Source organism: Phasianus colchicus, chromosome 5 (genome assembly GCF_987193195.1).
Source record: "Phasianus colchicus chromosome 5, bPhaCol1.hap1.1, whole genome shotgun sequence".
In the NCBI taxonomy this organism is placed as follows: domain Eukaryota; kingdom Metazoa; phylum Chordata; class Aves; order Galliformes; family Phasianidae; genus Phasianus; species Phasianus colchicus.
The window spans coordinates 29,184,560-29,203,397 of NC_143440.1; the positions used below are offsets into that span (position 1 = coordinate 29,184,560).

At 38.5% G+C, this 18,838-nt stretch overlaps 1 protein-coding gene across 4 annotated transcripts in view; it reads left to right on the forward strand.

Moving 5' to 3' along the window:
• Positions 1-18,838, forward strand: part of DCAF5 (DDB1 and CUL4 associated factor 5) — a 68,233-nt gene that overhangs the window by 2,650 nt on the left and 46,745 nt on the right. For all 4 annotated transcript variants that reach the window (XM_031593662.2, XM_090141139.1, XM_090141141.1 and 1 more), the window contains 3 exons: positions 9,910-10,053; positions 13,869-13,905; positions 15,777-15,916. In XM_031593662.2, coding sequence (XP_031449522.2) covers positions 9,910-10,053; positions 13,869-13,905; positions 15,777-15,916 — 321 coding nt within the window. The remainder of the gene's footprint in view (positions 1-9,909; positions 10,054-13,868; positions 13,906-15,776; positions 15,917-18,838) is intronic.

An 18,838-nucleotide genomic window follows, 5' to 3' on the forward strand; every position in this document is an offset into this window, starting at 1 on the left:
GACTACCTTAAGCCTGACTTTGCAGTGGTGCCCTGAGAAAGGTCCTAATTACAGTAACTGCTTTTGATGAAGTTTTGCCTTATCTGTGACCACAAGATCTAGAATGCTTTGTGTGACATAGCAAAAACAGGCAGGTGCTTTGTTCATCATTCAAGAATAAAAAGTTAAAAGGCAAAAGATTTATGGATGCTCTTAAATTTTGTGGTTGTAAGTACAGGCCTTGTTGATGTTACACTCAAAACACTACTTTTTAGAGTCACACTTCATTGTGAAATGCTGAGAAATGGCAAAAACAATGAGAAGGGGTGCTCAGAAGGAAGATAAAGGAGGGGTATAAGCTGCCTCTAATCTGAAGATTTTGTGGAAGTGTTGCTTCAAAAGACTTCCAAATGTAGATAAAGCCTTAGAATAGATGGCATGTGGGTCTGTCCTCCCCCAAAATAGTCAGTGTGCTGAGGTAAGGATGAGATGTTAGATACTCCCATCTGCGCTTGTAGCAGCTAAGAGAGTTAACAGGGGATGGATATTGGAGTGTGTGAAAAGGAAGAGTGCAAGCAGTTTTTTTCCGTTGTTCAGTTTTAAGTAATATGTATATTCTCAACATTGAGGAATCTGTCTCAGCTAATTGACTTGTTAACAGCTTAAACCTCATTGGAGCTGCTTTAATAAAGTACAGTGTGTTGGTACTGGCTCTACTGATTGCATTTAAATACTAGCCTGCATCCAAATTAGTGCTGTTCTCATCTGTATTGTCTGGAATGCTTTTCTTGAGTATGTGTCCCACTTTTTTTTTTTTTTTTTTTTTTTTTTTTTTTTTTGGACATATCTCCCAGAAGCAAGTCTGTAAGGCTAATGATTACTGTTTCAGTAAACATTTCAAGCTGCTTAAACAGGGTTTACGTTACAGATAGTTTTCCTGTTAGGATTTTGGAGTGAACTTCAGTGTAGACAAGCTTCAGCAAGCCTTTTGGAAGCAAGTTTAGAAGTTCTTGGGATCCTAACCTCATTAAATCTTGTATTAGTGATTTCATGTTTAATAGTAACTAATTTTGTTCCTAACTGTGGTTTTGAATAGCACCGTATTAGTTGTTTTGTTTATGAAATTCCAATGTTCTGGGTGCATTTGGCCATTTTGGGCACTGTAAAAAAAAAAAGTTGAGGTCAGCAAATTAGATGGGATCTTTTGGCCTGTTGGCTTTTGCTCTGCCTGCATGGAAGTCAACAGTCTCACTTTAGAGAGGGAGAGAAAAAGAAACGCTAATGTTCTAGGGCAGGAGTGCTGTAAGAAGGGACAGGCATAAGGAAATGGATTTAAGAGAAATGAAAAGAGGAAGTGGATACTCAGGAGACAATGTAACAAGCAGAAAAGACCTATTTGTAGAATGACACAAGGGAAGAAGAAAGCTCTATGTAAAAGAAATGTGTAGCTGGGGCTGAAATTGTTAAAACTAGCTGCTAGTTGAAAGATTTAACTGGACACAGTGTCTCATTGCAACTTTTTATATACTGGGTGGTGGTATTCTTTTTTTTTTGCTAACAGTTTGAGAAACACATGACTGTCAGTGCATGGAAATTAAATTCACTATGCAACGATAAGCAGCTGACTTCTTCCCTCAGATATGCCAAGCATCTCCTTCTGCAATTTAACTTAAAAAAATCATCTTTATTTAGTTTGTCTAATAAGCTTGCTTTCCCTCATCCACAAGTTTGGTGGATGAGTCTTTCTATTTGTTTATCTGACTGTCATTTTTCATGTGTGCTATCTCTTAGAAACATAAGTATCTTTATCAGAACCTCCTCCCCCTCCCCCCCACCCAAAGTGTACTTTCAAGATAACCCCTTGGAAATGCTGTAATCTGAGGCTCATTTAATCCATGCATGTGTTCTTTTTCTCCCTCTCTCCACCTCTTTTTTTTCCTTTTTTTTTTTTTTTTTTCCCCAGATAACGTAGAAGTTAATAGCTTCTCCATGATCGTAAATTTGTAGGGTTGTAAGCAAGTGCTGGTAGTTCATCTGTCATTTGGTTGCCAGGTAAATCCAAAAGAATATGAGCCTAGCACAGCAGACACAAAGATAGTGGAATATTACTTCTGAATTAAGGAAGTTTTGTATCAAGTATGTTTTAAATAGAGTTATTCCTGATCTTAGCCTTTTTATATAGAGTTCTGAATGAGGAGTCATCTTAGATTCAGTTACTACATATTATTATCATTAATGTCTGAAAAATTAAAAAAAATTAAAATAAAAAAATTGTACCTGGAAAGGTGGCAATAATTTCAAAGGATAAGAATTGGATTCAAAATTAAAATACTACCTGGAAAAAATGGCATGCAGCTTGATAGGAATCAGTGCAGAATATTTCAAAACGGTCAACTTTATAACTGCACCATGGAAACTTGGCAGTAGTCATGCAGAAGAGAATCCAAATGTGATGGTAGGCCACAGCATAACTAATGCTAGATACAATAAAGCAAGGGAAGTAATGGTTCTGCACTGTTTGGCCCTGGTGGGGTCCCTTTGCTCCATTTTGGGCACTGAATTTTGGGGAAGATGTGGCCTAATTTGAGAATATTCATAGGAGAGTGAGAAGGTTATGAATAGTGATCAGAGGTATAAGAAAATGAAAGCATGGAAGAAGGGATTTTGTTCAGTCTCGTCATTATCTATCAGTGCTCCTTGTCAACAGGTGAGGTCCCAGAAGACCGGAGGCTTACCAATGTGACTTCCATCTGCAAGAAGGGTTGTAAGGAGGATCCAGGGAACTACAGGCCTGTTAGACTGACCTTGGTGCCAGGGAAGGTTGTGAAGCGGATTGTCTTGAAGAAGATCACGTGGCATGTGTGGGACAACCGGGGGATCAGGCCTAGCCAGCATGGGTTCACGAAGGGCAGGTCCTGCTTGACCAACCTGATCTCCTTCTGTGATCTGGTGACCCATCTGCTAGACAAGGGAAAGGCTGTTGATGTAGTCTACCTAGACTTCAGCAAAGCCTTTGACACTGTCTCCTGCAGTATTCCCCTGCAGAATCTGGCAGTCATGGCTTGGACAGATACACTCTTGGCTGGATTAGGAACTGGCTGGAGGGCCGGGCCCAGAGAGTGATAGTGAATGGAGCTAAATCCAGCTGGCGACTGGTCACAAGTGGTGTTCCTCAGGGGTTGGTGCTGGGGCCTGTCTTCAATATCTTTATTGATGACCTGGATGAGGGCATTGAGTGCACCCTCAGATGTTGGTGTCAGATGATACCAAGTTGGCTGAACGTGTCGATCTGCCTGGGGGTAGCGAGGCCCTACAGAGGGATCTGGACAGGCTGGATAGCTGGGTTGAAGCCAATAGGATGAGGTTCAACAAGGTCAAATGCTGGGTCCTGCACTTTGGCCACAATAACCCCAGGCAATGCTACAGAACTGGGGGGGAGTGGCTGGAAGACTGTATAGAGGAAAGGGACCTGGGGGTATTGATTGATGCTCGGCTGAATGTGAGACAGCAGTGTGTCCAGGTAGCCAAGAAGGCCAATGGCATCCTGGCCTGCATTAGAAACAGTGTTGCCAGCAGGAACAGGGAAGTGATTGTCCCCCTGTACTCAACACTGGTGAGGCCGCACCTCGAGTACTGAGTCCAGTTTTGTGCCCCTCACTACAAGAAAGACACTGAGGCCCTGGAGCAGGTTCAAAGAAAGGCAACAAAGCTGGCGAGGCATCTGGAGCACAGGTCTTATGAGGAGTGGCTGAAGGAGCTGAGATTGTTTAGTCTGGAGAAGAGGAAGCTCAGGAGAGACATTACTGCTCAAGCTGCAGGGTGGTAGTAGTGAGCTGGGGGTAGTCCTCTTCTCTTATGTAACTGGTGATAGGACTAGAGGAAATGGCTTCAAGCTGCACCAGGGGAGATTTAGGCTGGCCATTAGGAAATACTACTTCTCTGAAAGAGTGGTCAGGCAGTAGAATGGGCTGCCTGGGGAGGTGGTGGAGTCACTGACCCTGGAGGTGTTCAAGGAACGTTTGGATTTTGTGTTGAGGGACATGGTTTAGTGGGAACTGTTGGTAGTGGATGGTTGGACTGGATGATCTTGTAGGTCTTTTCCAACCTTGGTGTTTCTGTGATTCTGTGAAAGAAAAGCTGGCTAGAGAGGCAAGTCTTAAAACATATAAAAGTGCTTTAATTGTTGTTGCATAAAGTTGTAAACTTCTCTCTCTCTCTCCACTGGGAATAGGACAAAAACTGTCATGAGTTATAGCAAGGAAGAATTTAGGATGTGGTTTGATCTTAAGCTGCTGTAACTCATGTGTACGTCCAACAGGGATAGCCTTTTTTTCCCCTCTTCCCTTCATCCTGTAGTTCATTCGCTTTTCTTTGCCTCTCCCTTGTTTGTAATGTGGCACTTGTATGGCTTAAAGTCATAAACAAGTTTGACTGAAGTATCTGGATAGGGGGAGGAATAGAGAGAGGTTGTTTGTCTGAGGGTTGGTTTTCCATCAGGTCAACCTGAAGGTATTTACTTGCTGGCTGCATCGCTGCTGTTTTTGAGGGAGGGAAAACAGCAGAGCACACATGGCAAGGGGGAGTGGGATTATGTGTCACGTCAAACTGTACCCTTGGGCTAGCTATTAGGATAATCTGCCTTATGGCAAGGATAATGAAGCACTGAAATAGGCTGCCTAAGGAGGGTGGTGAAGTCTACCTCAGTGGAGTTGGTTGTGTTGTTTTTTTTCTTTTAAGACTATATGCATCTACTGGGAGTAATTCAGGCAGTCTGCTGTTTTGCCTGTGATTGACTTCTTGAAATGTCTTCTATACTTTCTGTCACTCTTGCAGCTTCTTGAGCAGATACAAGCAATAAGCATAATCTTATGTTCCTATTCAGAACTGTTGCCCACTTGCCATCTAGGTTCTTCAGTGACTAGGCCTGAAGAGGCATACAGGAGAAAGAACTGTAATGTCTTAAGCTTTGTCTGCAATTGGTAAGGTTAATGCACTTAAACTGCAGTTTAAGTCCTTAGTGGTATGATTTTTTTAAAATGCTTTTCTCTACATGGGGGAGTTCGAGTGTGTTTCATAAGCTATGCAGGTCCTGTTAGGGCTAGATTGGCTTTCAGCAAGGGTATGCACTGGCCTCCTTCAAACTTTTGAGGAGAACTACTTAATCAGTTCAGGTAGACTACTATGGGAGTAGAATTCTCTTCTAGAGTTAATTGTGTGTGAATTTACAGGCTCTGAAGGTAGCCTGTTCAGGGAATGTTTTAGGGAAGAACTAGCCCAAAAGTGGGGCAAAATTGGAATGCTTTGATTTTGACACTGTGAAGGTAGTGAAATGTTTGTTCTTGAATATATGCCATGCTAACTCATTTAGGATCAGTTTGGTTGTTTAAAGTAGACATATTCTACTTATGTTGTGTCTATGCTACTTAAAAACAACCAAACATCACCTCTGATGTGTGGGTTTTTTGTGTTTTGTTTTGTTTTTTGAACACTGTTCTTACTTTTGTTCTCCTAAACTCTTGGGGTATACAGTAAGCACAAACCATTCTGAAGTGGGCACACAGTAAAAGGGTTTTTAATTATTCCCTGAGGTCCTCTTTGGGTCGACAGGAACCAGAAAATTGTCAAGGGTGAACACAATGTTTACTTACTTAGAAGTCTATTTCAGGATATCTGTCCTAAGACTTGAAATGAAAGCTTTATTTTTAGCTATGTTGTGTGTCCTCTGTCCTGCCTGTGTCTCATCAAGACAGAAAACACTAAACATTAACAAAGTATTCCAGTGGTTCAGGGTAGAAGAAGAAATGTGTATTTGTTCTTCATTCATGTATTCTTGTTATTTATTTTTTAAATAATAATTGGAATACTCTTCTTCTCTACGTTGAAAATGATGTGGAAAGGTGATAAATTTTTCAGCCTTGCTGACCACAAGTATTTCTTTGGCTGGAGTTCTCTTCCTGCCTGACTTCCATTTTACATGTAGGAGCAGGTATGACCTATAATGAACACAGAAGCACTTGGCTAATTAAGTCTTTTAAAATATGATTCCTTTCTGAGAAGTGGCTGTGGCGTGACATTCTCAGCTGGGTCACACGAACGTACACTTTTCAAATTGTCAGTCACGCAGTCCTGGACAGGAGTATTGAAGTAAGAAGAAAGTGAATCTTTTCCCACTTTGTGGATGTCAAACTTACTTCTGACACTCTCATAGTTACATTGTCCCAGGTAACTTTCACAGTTCAAGTTACTGGGATTTCAATGAGCAACCACATAGCCCAGTAGGAGATAGCCTCCAATGTGCTATTAACTATTTGACTTATGAGTGCTAGAGGATCAAGAAACCCATAAAATAGTCTTCTATTTGTATCCACACCTGCAAATACTTGCAACTTTTTGTCATTAGCAAACTTCTGAACTTTGTTCAAACATTATTAATGGTATCATAACGTAAGAAAGCAGTACTAGAAAGTGATTGCCACTGCCGTTCTAAACTTGTCAGTAGGTTGCATTTGAATTCTGTATAGTTAAATATATTTAAATAATATCCTCTTGAAAATCAATGCTAGTATTTTTTAGGTATCTCTTGCATCTTTGCTTGACTTTCTTAGCAGAATTCTAAAACACATTCTTTGAAACTTTCTAAAACATAGTTTTCAGATCATGTGACGTCAGGAGCACGAAAATTGCAAAGTCGTGGATAAGTGGGACTTAATTTCTGGAAAATCCCCTAGAAGAGCCTGGTGCTGAGGTGCTTTCCAGAGATCCCATATATCTAGTTTTTTTGAATGTGTAGTAAACATGTTGCTATTGGTATATGCTTACTATCATGTAGTTATACACAGTTAATCTCATTTGGAGAGCACTGCAGAGCCATCACAACTTTGCACAGTGGTTCCAATGCTATTGGAAAACGTTGAGCTTTGCATCTTGCCCAATTAGTGTGTGTGCACAATAAGTCCACTGTAAATTGAAATTATCTTAATTAATCTCTATTCACTGACCAACTGCACAGAGCAAATGCTATAGGCATGAATTTTCCTGTAGTTCTCAGGCTTGTAACTTACATTCCATTATGCACGCGCACTTTGTGTCAGATGAATCACAGTTCCTTTCTACAGAGCCATCTCTTTCCACATCTTAACATTTTCTTTGCTGTCTCCTTGCGTACCTGTACTTGTATGCTTCCATCCTTCCCTTTCTCGCTTTCTAACAGATTTTTGTTTCTGGTGGAACTGGTTGCAATCAGAAGTATTTCTGGAGTAGCTGAACTGGAGGCAGAAGGCAATGCACTTCCAATTCATTGCAACATCAGCATTTTGTTAAGCTTTTTCGTCTTACTGAGTATGAGGGGAATAAAACTGAGTCATGAAACTCACCTGAAAAATGATGTGTAAGTGGAGAAGGGGCAGAATTGTATGAGTGTGAAGAGCATACAAGCTCCTAAGCTGTGGAACAGGTGCCACTATAAGGGCAAGCATAATTCTCAGACCCCTGTAGTAGTGAGGCCTTTTGCCTGGTGTTTGGGAGCAGAGATTCATTAGGGAGAGTTGTTTCTTATCTGGAGCTGTAGGCAACAAGCATTGAAAATAGGGACTTTTTTTTTTAAGGTTATGATAACTTTGATCAAGGCCAAAGACTTTTCTGTACAGGCTGTAATTTCTCCCTCCTATTGTTCTGTATGTTTGTTGAAAACCACAGCAATGATTGTTCTAACTGGTGATCTTCATTTTTTTTGTTTATATCTGGACTAGGTAGGTAGCAAAAGTAAATAAGAGCTTGCTGCTGAAGTGAGGTTCCTAAGTTGCTCTGCTACTGGGTAGGAGGATGTGTAGACTTTAAAGCAGGGGTTTAGCAAATTGCCTTGCTATGGTAACAATAAAACTGTTATTATGTTTTGCTGGGAAATGTCTTTTGCAAAAGTCTTGAAAGACAATAGATGCAGTCTGATAGAAGCAGTAGCCTTAAATGTTGCCGATGTTATTTGTCAGATGATGATAATGTTAAGACCTGGCTGTTGGCAGCTTCTGGAAGTAACCCCTTTGAGTCTGACAGTCGCTCTTTTATTTTAGTGTGACTGAAGTGGCCATGTATTTCACCAGTCATCAATTCTGTGTCGTCTTATTATTAGCTCATCTGCAATCACTGGAGTACAAGTGCAGCTTTCTTTCCTGTTTCTAGACGGAAAGGAATTTAAGCTTATATCGATTTAAATTACCATAAATTATGGGTTTTTCTGGAGACTTCACATTTGACTCTTGTTCTCATTAGTTATCAGATTCATTACAAATCTTTTTACTTGTTTGCATTCTAAAGTACCAAATCAGGGGGAAGGACACACAATATTAATTTCATGGAGAATGGATAAATGTAACATGCAGCTGTACTGTCTATCAAAGTGATTGTCATAAAATCTCTTAGGAGACTTAAAGGCTGAAAGACTGTTAGCTTAAGGGATATTTGATATAACTCAGTTCCATGGAAAAAGACCCCAATAAAATCAAATGGTGTGAAATTTTAGAGAAATCTGAATAACAGTAGTGAAGAGTTCTATTTATGCATTTGCCTCTTTGTGGAGTAAAACAGAACAATTTTGGTTTCCTTTTGTCTCTGTTTTGTGACTTTTTTCCTTCAGGGTGGGAACTCAAAAGGGACTGAGGTTATGCTTTCAATTGTGAAAAAGGCAGTAAAATGTTTCAAGTGAATCAAGCAAGTTTCTAGTGGTGCCTTTAACTTGTGGTGCCTTTCTTTCATTTGTTATTAAAAGGAAGATAAAAATATTTTGATTCAAAGTTTAAGTATCTTTATTTGAATTTTATGAGGCATCCAAAACTGATGTTTAGCACTATCAAATATAATAGAATCTTCTTTTTTTTTTTTTTTTACTTCCTAATAAGCTGTTCCTTAATGCAATTAAAGCACAAACATTATCTAGTATTACTTTTGTTTCTTTTGTTTCTAGTGCTTCTTTTTGTTTTCAGATAGAGAAGGAGGCACTTTAATGTATTTCTGTGTGAAGTTCTGAACTGAGATCCCATCTTTTACAGTGAGGGCAGTGAGGTACTGGCACAGGTTGCCCAGAGAGGTGTTACATGCCCTGTTCCTGGAGACATTCAGGGCCAGGCTGGACCAAGCTCTGAGCACCCTAATCTGGCTGTAGGTATCCATGTTCATTGCAGGGGAGTTGAACTAGATGAGATTTAAAGGTCCCTCCCAACTCTAAGGATTCTGTGATTTAACTGCAAATAGGCTAACTATTAGAAAAAGCATAGAAAGGTAAGAAGCAAAAGAGATTTGAACTTATTTGGCTGTCCTCTTTATCAGGAGTTCACCTCAGAAATATCTGCCTTAACCATTACAGATCTAAAAGTATGACATGACTTGACATGCTTAAGATTCCTGAATGCTTTAACAAAATCTTTTTACGGCCCTATGTCAGTCCCATTACTAATCTATGTGATGGGAACTTTTAAACTGTTAGTGGAGATATAGCTGTTGGTTAGAGAGGGGAAAAAAAACCTCCTGTTTCATGAATGACTTAAGCAATGCTGACAATAAGAAGTTGGTATGAAAGCATTCTGCCAACATGCATATGTTAGTTTGGCATGTAACTTATCTATAGCTTTGTGCAGAATTTTACATGCCAGTAAAATCCCGAGTCACCAGGTTGCTATAGCTTGTCAGTATATATTGGCAGAATAGCAGCTTTTTATTCCAAACTTCCTGCTGATTTCTCTGCTATTGTTAATATTAATTGAATACCCGGCTTCATGGTGTCTTTATATAAATGCTTATGTATCCAAATCATTACAAGGTGTGATAATTTCTTTTAATGCTAATTAGGGATTCTTCAACGAGTAACTGCAGAATTAAATAACTTGCCTGTCACCAATTTACACATGTCTCGAGCAGTAATGTTTCCTTCCTCTCCTCTAGGAGGTGATGACCGCCGGGTCTTACTTTGGCATATGGAAGAAGCCATCCACTCAAGAGTCAAACCAGTTCAGCTGAAAGGGGAGCATCACTCCAATATCTTCTGCCTAGCTTTCAACAGTGGCAATACAAAAGTGTTCTCTGGAGGTAAGAAGGAGCACCCTGATTTCACCAGTCTGCATTGTGGTTACCTTACAGTAGGAGCCAAAAGTGAGATTCTGCCCCACAGGAAAGGTCTTTTCCATAATCCCCTAGAATTCTGGAAGCTGGCATCATCAGGTCAAGGTTCTTTGGGAACAGGGAAGTCTTTAGCTAGCCCAGCATTCTCAACTTTATCATGTTTTGTTTTGTTTTGTTTTTTTTACTTTCCCCAAATCCTGTTGTGTCACAAACTGTCATGAGAATCTTGGGTCCTGTCTTACACATACTTGTGCTGCAGGTTTGAAACATCATCTTTGTCACTCCTTAACTGTGCTCAGAGCAGATCTTTCATCCCGTCTGACACTCCAGCTTGATCCTTAAAACAACTCTGCTGCTACTGATTATAATGTACCCTCAGCTGGCTGTTGCCATCTGTTGGTGGGCACTTTTTCTCAGGTTGGATGGGGCCCTGGGCAGCCTGGTCTAATATTAAATGTGGAGATTGGCCCTGCATGTGGCAGAGGGGTTGAAAATTCATGATGCTTGAGGTCCCTTCCAACCCAAGCCATTCTGTGATTCTTTGATAATCCCTAGAATTTAGGTTCATTTAACTCTCATTGCTTGGGTTGTTTTTTTGTTTTATTATTTTGGGGTAGGAAGAAGAGTTGAAATGAGAGGAAAAGGAGAGGTGTTTAAGTACTTAAGACTGTCAAAATGCAGTCGGCATCCTTTTCTATTGTACTTCACTTCTCTGGCATGATTATTTGAAGGAATAGAAATTTTTATCTTCTATCAGTGTCTGTTAAATGTACAGTTAGACTTATTTTCGGATATTATCAGACCAGAGCATTTCACTGCCTCTCTGTTAGCAAAATTTTTAAACTGCATATCAGTGCCTTAATTGTTTTTAAGGATATGTATATGGTGGAAACTTCCTTTCCTTTAATGATGTGTTAAAACCATAGCACCCCTTAGAAGGGAAAAGGGTAAGAGGAAGAGGACATTACCAAGCTTGAGATAGTGTCAAATTCCAGGGATGAAATGATTCAGATATATTGGAAGTTGAGGTAGAGAGGACCCCAATAGTGTTGAATACTGATATCTGTCTTATGATTCTTGAGACTGGTTTTTTTTGTGAGAAACAGCAGTCAGCGCCATCCTCGAATGCGTTTTTGTTTGAGGCCTGCAGTTATTCCAGTGAAATATTGCTAGAGGCAGTTTTATTTTAGTTTGAATTTAGACAAACGAAATCTTATGTGAATATTCAAGAGATTAACTGGCAGATGAACTGTGATAAATCTTGCTGGAGCAACTGTGATGATACTTTTCCATTTCTAAGTCAACCCTCTCTCCACTGGCCCAAGCTGTCAGATACCATTACCACAGCAGTTAACACCTGTAGTTATAGATTTGTATAATTGATTACAGTATATTATTGCTACGATGCCAAATTAGATGAGCTGTGACAACTGAGGCACAGACAAACTGGCTGTTCTTGTCTCTTTCTGCTTCTCCACATACACACGCTCCACCTCTGCCAGAAATTATTTCCATTGGAGGAGTTGGGAACTCTTTCAGCTGCTCCATCAAAATTCACAGAGATCATCTGCCAGGGCTGCAAGTCTGACTCTTGGATCCTCTGTAAAGAGTTGCTTTGCATGGCCTACATGTACCATCTGTTATCTCTCTGTCAGTAAAATGGGGCTGACTCTATTTATTCACTCAAAAATGTTGATTTTTTTTTAAAAGGCCTGAAAGAAGCACAGGTCCTAAAATCTGTTGATTTTCCCCCCTTTTCTATAAGTTGCTGAAGTTGGAGTTGGAATATAACTTCCATAATTTGACTACTACAAAAAAAATTAGAAATTAAAGTATAGAAACTAGCATGAAGGGCACGTAACTTCATTCATTCTGTAAATAATGTTGCCAACAACTAATAGCTTAGAATCTGAGGACTTTTCTGTCAAAAAAACCTCTTGACAGTGAAGGAGAAAAGATTTTTGACTTCAGTATAAATTGAATTGCATCCAAGGAATTTCAAACATCCTTCCTTTGAAGGAATGGCTGTGTAGCAGGCACCATATTAAGTTGCTTCAAAAATGGATGGCTGGAACTGAGTGGATAGTAGTTGCGTGTAATCTCAGGAGAAAAAGATACCAAGGAAATTCCTGTCTCTTCTTGATCCGTGAACATTGGGAGCAATGAAACACAAGAAGTTGAAGATCTCCTCTTAAACAACTTGGGATTTATTTTTTTTTAAATTCTAGGTATACGCAAAATTGAAATTACAGGAAAATCAATTTTTCTCTGCAAACCTATTATGACAGCTTAGGACACCTTAACTGTGCTCCTCTGTATGTAGGCTGCACTATTTCATCCTCATAAGTATAACTGGAAGGAATGGCAGATACTTTCTGTCTTTTCAATCATTTTAACTGCTGTTATCAAGAGCAGAGATAATATATACTAAGCTGCATATAAAATTACAAGGGAAACTTCTTAACTGGAGAAACTAGCCTACGTTTTTAATTGATGAAATACATAGACATTAGTGTATTTTTACCAGGAGTAAATTTTGCCTCTAACATATAATGGACAGATTCCATTGCAATTAATGGTTAAAGGACACTTATCCATAAGTGACTCGTTTTTTTGGTTTTTTTTTTTATACCATAGAAAAGATGAGCTGCTGCAGTAATCCACGACTAGTACAGTTTAATCAGGGCTTGTACAGAGAAGAAGTAGGTATAGAGAAGTCTGATGCCTCATTAGTCAGAGAGAAACTTTCTTGTATTTATTCTATTGGGACAAATGAATTGAAAGATATATGGGATGAATGGAAATTTTGTCATATGAACACTTGAAAATCATAATAGATAAAGTCTTGCTCCTGAACTTCTGGCTTTAATGTACACTGGAAAAGCTTCACAGCTTGATATCACAACTACAAAGATATACTGAGCATAAAAACGTTTGGTTTTTTTGTTGTTGTTGTTTGGTTGGTTTTGTTTTTATTCATTTGAATAAAATGTGTGTTTCCTTGAATATTTTTAAACAGTTGGTGCCAAATTAGGTAAATTAATATTCAGTGCAGAAACTGGGGGGAAAAAAAAGTACTTTTCTGTCCCTTGAAAAGCACAGCAGAAGCCAGTGGAATTACTTTGTAGCTGTGATCTTATTCTGCATGCATGTGATTAGTTTCCATTGTATTCAATGGATGCAATCAAAGAAAAATGACATGATTGTCTGCATACTTGGCTTGGTTTTTGTTAATACAAAAGAAATTACAATTCATGCTGTCACATTTGTGCCTTCTCAAAGGTTGCCAAACTCTGAAGGCTGGCAGCATGAGCTGGCATCGTTTGACATGTGAGCCCAATGCATTTTGCTTTGGCACCTTTTTGCACCCTCCATTACCTTCTTAGGAAGCATTCTCTGAGCAGCGAGAAAGGTGCATTCAAAGGTGAGAGCTAAAGGTGTTCTGCTGCCTTGCAGTATATTCTTCTCTTTTCTACAGATGTCCTGCTCAAGCTCAAACTGAATGAAGGATGAACAGTAGCACAATTCAGTAGAAGTATTTGTTAAGCAGTAGAAAATGGAATGCATTGGTGCATTAGGTTGTGACTGGAAATGTCGCATGGAGCTTTTCATGAAACTGAGTGCAGGACTGACCACTTGGCAACAACACTGATCTTTTCACTGTTTTGGTTTTAATTTCAAAATAGAAAAAAAATTAAAATTCCCATTAAAAAAATTTTTCTCACCCTGGTGTTTTTTAACCGCTAAAACATCATATTAACTGTTTGTATTTATCTTTATAGGCAATGATGAGCAAGTTATACTCCATGATGTTGAAAGGTAAGCAGTATACACAATTCTTGTTCTTACTGCTTCATGAGCTCCACGTTGGATGAATTTATTTGGTGGTTGTTCTAATTTAACGGTCTGAGAGAAGACCATAGTTTTGATTTAACCCTGAAATGTGCATTTTATTTATCTAAATTCATATCTGGAATAAAGTGTTCCTCTCCTCATTAATTTAAGTACTTGGTTTCCGCATCATTTTGACCTTGGTAAGAGAGTGATTATTGAATACACATGCCCTTCTACTGGCACCATAGCAGGTTTTATGTAGATTTAGAGTCAGATTATTCTGGCACGTATACAAAACACACCTATGTGTCATAATATTTGTTTGTTTGTTCTGTGCTGTGTTGTTTTGTTTGTTTTGTCCTTTCCCCCCATAAAAAGCAAAAACCCACAAAAAACCTCAATCAACCAAAAACAGTTGAAAATTGAGCCTTGATTACTCAAGACTAGGTTTATTTTTTGAAGTAGAAAATCTGTAAATTAAAACTTTGATCTGTACTCATAGCTTCTATAGATTGAAGCATAACCACTGAAATAACATGAACTCAAGAAAATCAAGTATAAAGAAAAAGAACAGGAAGAGAGAAATGAAAGAGCAGAGAAATATAAAACCTTAAACCTTTTTAAATTTCTTAAATCCTGGTTGATGTAATCTGGACATACTTCCTGCTAGGTTAGTCCCAATTCACTGTACATCTATGTTCCATCATACATAGTATCTACTTCTCTTTAAATCTTGGGTGAGAGTTGGACAAAAGTAACTTTGCCTTGCTCTTCTAATGCTTTCTAATAATGCTGTTTTGTCTACTTGTCAGTAGGTGGCTGTGCTTGTTTTAATTAAATCTAGAAATGTCAGAATTTTAGATGCTGGTGTTTGTTGTGATTTTTCAAGCTTCTATAAGAACTTTGTTGCTGACAATTTGCTGTATAAAATATTTGTTCTACTCTTGCTTAGATGTTAAAACAAGTCGTCTTTCTTTAATTCTGATGTATTTTTAATGTGCTTTTGTTTTCAATTTGTTGTCATTGTGTTTTTTTGTTTTGTTTTCTCTAACTGTGCTAAGTCTAGTTTTAATCTTCTATATAATTCTTCCCTATAAAGCTGTTTGCTTCTGAAATGGAAGGAACCTGTATTAATCTGCCGCTAATTCTAATTGAATTTTCCAGAAAGCTGCTCTATTGTCTTGCTTTATAACAGTGTATATACTTAATCCATCAACTGTTTTTTCGTTCTTTAAAATGGCTGTTATTGTTTTTCTGGGCTTTTTGTTAACTGTCCATGGAACAAAATTAGATCTCTCACCAAGAGGAGCAATTTACCATATTGGCAAAACACTGATTTTGTATGGTGTCATTTTGGTGGAGTATCCAACAGATGTAGAGATTCTATACGAAGTATATTCCCTAAAGAATATTCCCCTGTGCCATGGCTGAAACTCAGACACTTGTTTGACTTATTTTTTTTGTATTTCTTTCTGCTTTTTCTATATGAGATGGGTCTGATTTATCCTGGAGACCCAAGTAAACCTATCTGAAGAGTCAGCAGGAAAGTTGTTCTTTTGTGAACTTTGGCTGAACTTTTGGGTGATACAGAAGCCTGCATTAATGAATCAGCTTCTGTATTGTTTTCCTTACCAGTCTAAGCACTATAACTTGGTCCACAGGTCCTCAGACCTCTTTCCCATTACCTCCTCCCAAGAATAGTTGTTGCATGACCTCTTGGTCACTCTACATGGCTTTTCATTGTGTAATTGTTTTTGTTTGTTTGTTTGGCTTACCCCAATTAAACACGAGAATCTTTATATATAAATGTACCTTATCACTATTACCGAATAGGTAAAACTGTGTCTTTCTTCCAGCACCGAGACCTTGGATGTGTTTGCCCATGAAGATGCGGTGTACGGCCTTTCAGTGAGCCCAGTTAATGATAACATCTTTGCCAGTTCATCAGATGATGGCCGTGTTCTTATCTGGGATATCCGAGAGTCTTCTCATGGAGGTGAGATATTCAGAGAAAACGATCGTGGATGTGGAAAGAACTTGGTATATGGACAAGGCAGGGAAAGCAAAAGCTATTTTTATCTGGATTATCAAAGAAGAGAATGTTGGAGAAGGGTGAAAATAATGCATAATTCTTGTGATTCGTTTTAGGTAAACTGTAGTTTTTACAGTTCATTGTTACTGTCCTAAATGACTTCATAAAGAACCTGCATATAGCAAAGGGTAGCATAGAACTTGGTATGGAATAGGTTTTAACTTGAGTTAATGAAGCAGTGTTTCTTCAATAAAAAACATCTTGCGAAACTTGAAATCAATTAGGAAAGTGGGTCAGGTGTTTGTTTTAGAACACTGTTTTTGTATATAGCCTGGGATAAAAATTTTTTGGAAGTTTAGGAAGCTATTATTTTCATTTGAAAAACTTTCCAAAGCTAATTCTAGTTTTCCCCATTACACTAGTGATTGCTTTTGTGTGTTTTTCCGGTTTTCTTGTGATGTGTAGATAAAAATTGGCAGAGCAAAATCAGTTTATCTGGGGAAAAAAATGTTTTTGCATTTATGTAGAAACTTAGAGCCCTTATGACATAACTAAGAAGCTTAATTTCTATGCTTCAACCTTAATTTTCTAAAACAAAACCGAGTGCTGTTGGTTTACATAGCAAACCTGCAGCTTCTCAAAACGCTTAACAATCTGGGTGTTAGTGGTTTGCTATTTTTTTTGTTTTGTTTTAGTTTTTCTCCTGGAGAATCTCAATTTAGCTCTCTATTTACGTAATTCTGAAGTGAAATACTTCAGTATATGAATATGTCAGTAAATTGTTATGTATTCACCCCTTCCTAAAGAACACAAAGCTGATAATTTAAAACTGAGGAGTCTGCAGGCAGACAGAATCTGGTTCCCTTCCATCATAGTTAAAGTGGCATTTCTTCTGTAACATGACTAAATAAAATTGCCTCAGTCTGTAGATTCTGTTGGTCTTGCAAGAAAGTTGTTTGTGGCAATTTGTTTACATTTTTTAATGAGTCAAACTTGCTGTTTAGCTGAACTAGGTTTTTTTGGTGTTTTTTTTTTTTTTTTTTTCCCCAGAGCTAGTGAGTTTGCTAACATATTGAGATTACAATTCTTTTCCTTTTTGCCTAGGAAGTGAAAGCTGAAACTTTCTAGTCTTGTATCAGTCTTCTAGCCCCTGTGACATGACTAGCTCTTTAATGAGCAAGCACAAGCAGAACAAGGTCTTCCTTAATAACCCTCACCAGAATACTCACAATAGATTGCTTACTGATGCTCTCCCTATGCTGGATGTATTGCCTTAAATGCGTTACATCTAATTTTCTGAGTCTTACTGTGAATTCTGATTGTGTTGTGCAGTTGCTATACCCTTTTATCTCTGTCCCATATGATAATTTTATTAATACTTCTGAAAAACAGAATACACACTCAGGTGTGGGACATTTAATAACAACATCCACAATGTTTCTTCTCTGGATCATTCTCTGAAACTTACTAGTAACTTACCTCTTGCTCAGAAATCCCTTACTATTGCAGTGAAGTGATGTATCTTCTCTTCAGCCAGTTGCTTAGCCACCATAGAACTCCCTTTGCCAATCCCAACTGCCTGTAGCTAAACTTATACCACATGTGAAATGTAGTCCTGATTAGAACTGCCGTATTTTCCCTAAGTAAAAGGTCACTTGCTTTTTCAAAGAAAGAGCTAAATTGGTCTGATGTGGCTGTTCTAACTTTGATAAATCCACGCTTCTCGTTTCAGCCCCAATTTTCTATTTTTATAATATCCAAGTGATTAGACCACCAGGCACTTAATGTGGCTTCCAAGTTAGAAATGGCAAAATGTTACTTACTGCATTTTCCTGAGCTCTGCATTATAAAGATCTGTTAGGAGAGCTGCCTATGGTTGACAATTGGTGGAAGTGAACACTGCTTGAATTCATCTGTATGAAACTGTTCAGTATTATAAGCTAATGCCTGATCTCATCTAAGTTTTTGAAAATGTATAGAATAACGTTTGCCCTTCTTTCTTACAATTAAACCTTTCTACTGCTTTACTGTTGCTGAGACTTTTAATGCAAATTCTGCACAGGTGGACAATAGTGTGAAATAAATTTAGCTGTAGTATGTCTGGGGTTCTTTGAAGTAGTGTCTTAGGTTCTTTGAACCCCCCTATTTTTCATTAAAGTGACTTAGTGCCTTGTTAGTTTGGCTGCTGTAATATCTCTTTAATTTGTCAGGCTGAAAGGCATCTTTTGATATGTGGTTCCAGGCTATTTGAAATACAGGTGTGAAGGTGTAGCAGGGCATAAGAGGAGGATACAAATGGGGGCTGGACTGTCTCAGTTGTTTGCTATGCAGTAGATTCAGGTATTAGGGTATTTGGGAGGATTGTCTGAAACATGTCTTAATGAGAAATGTGAGTGAAGATGATGTGCCTTTGGAGGTGCTTGTAGGGCTAAATGTGCCTGCAAACAGTGACCTAAATAAGGGTAGTTAGTCTCCTAAGCACATGAACAACACAGTGATTGCATCAAACAGTGAAGTGGTGAAGACTGGCATAGTCTTGTTTCTTAGTTGAGTGAAAGCATGGCAGCATGCCACAAAAGAGGTACACAACAGAGACTTAAGCTATGCCTAAAGCTATAAAGCTAGCAGAAAGAGACAGAGAAGGATGACAAAGTCAAGGCTTTTTCCCACTCTTTGTAGAGGCAACATTTAGATGGAATGAATACAGCAGAGTAGCAAGCCAAGCACAGTCTTGTTATTCCTACCCAAGCTGAGAGGAAGAATCTGGATAAGCATGTTTTTAACTCTATATGTGAACAGCAATCCCAACTATTAATATTTTCATATTAGAGGAGCTCCCTCTCTTGCATACTTGTACAGTTGCTGAATAGTACTTTAAAGAAGCCT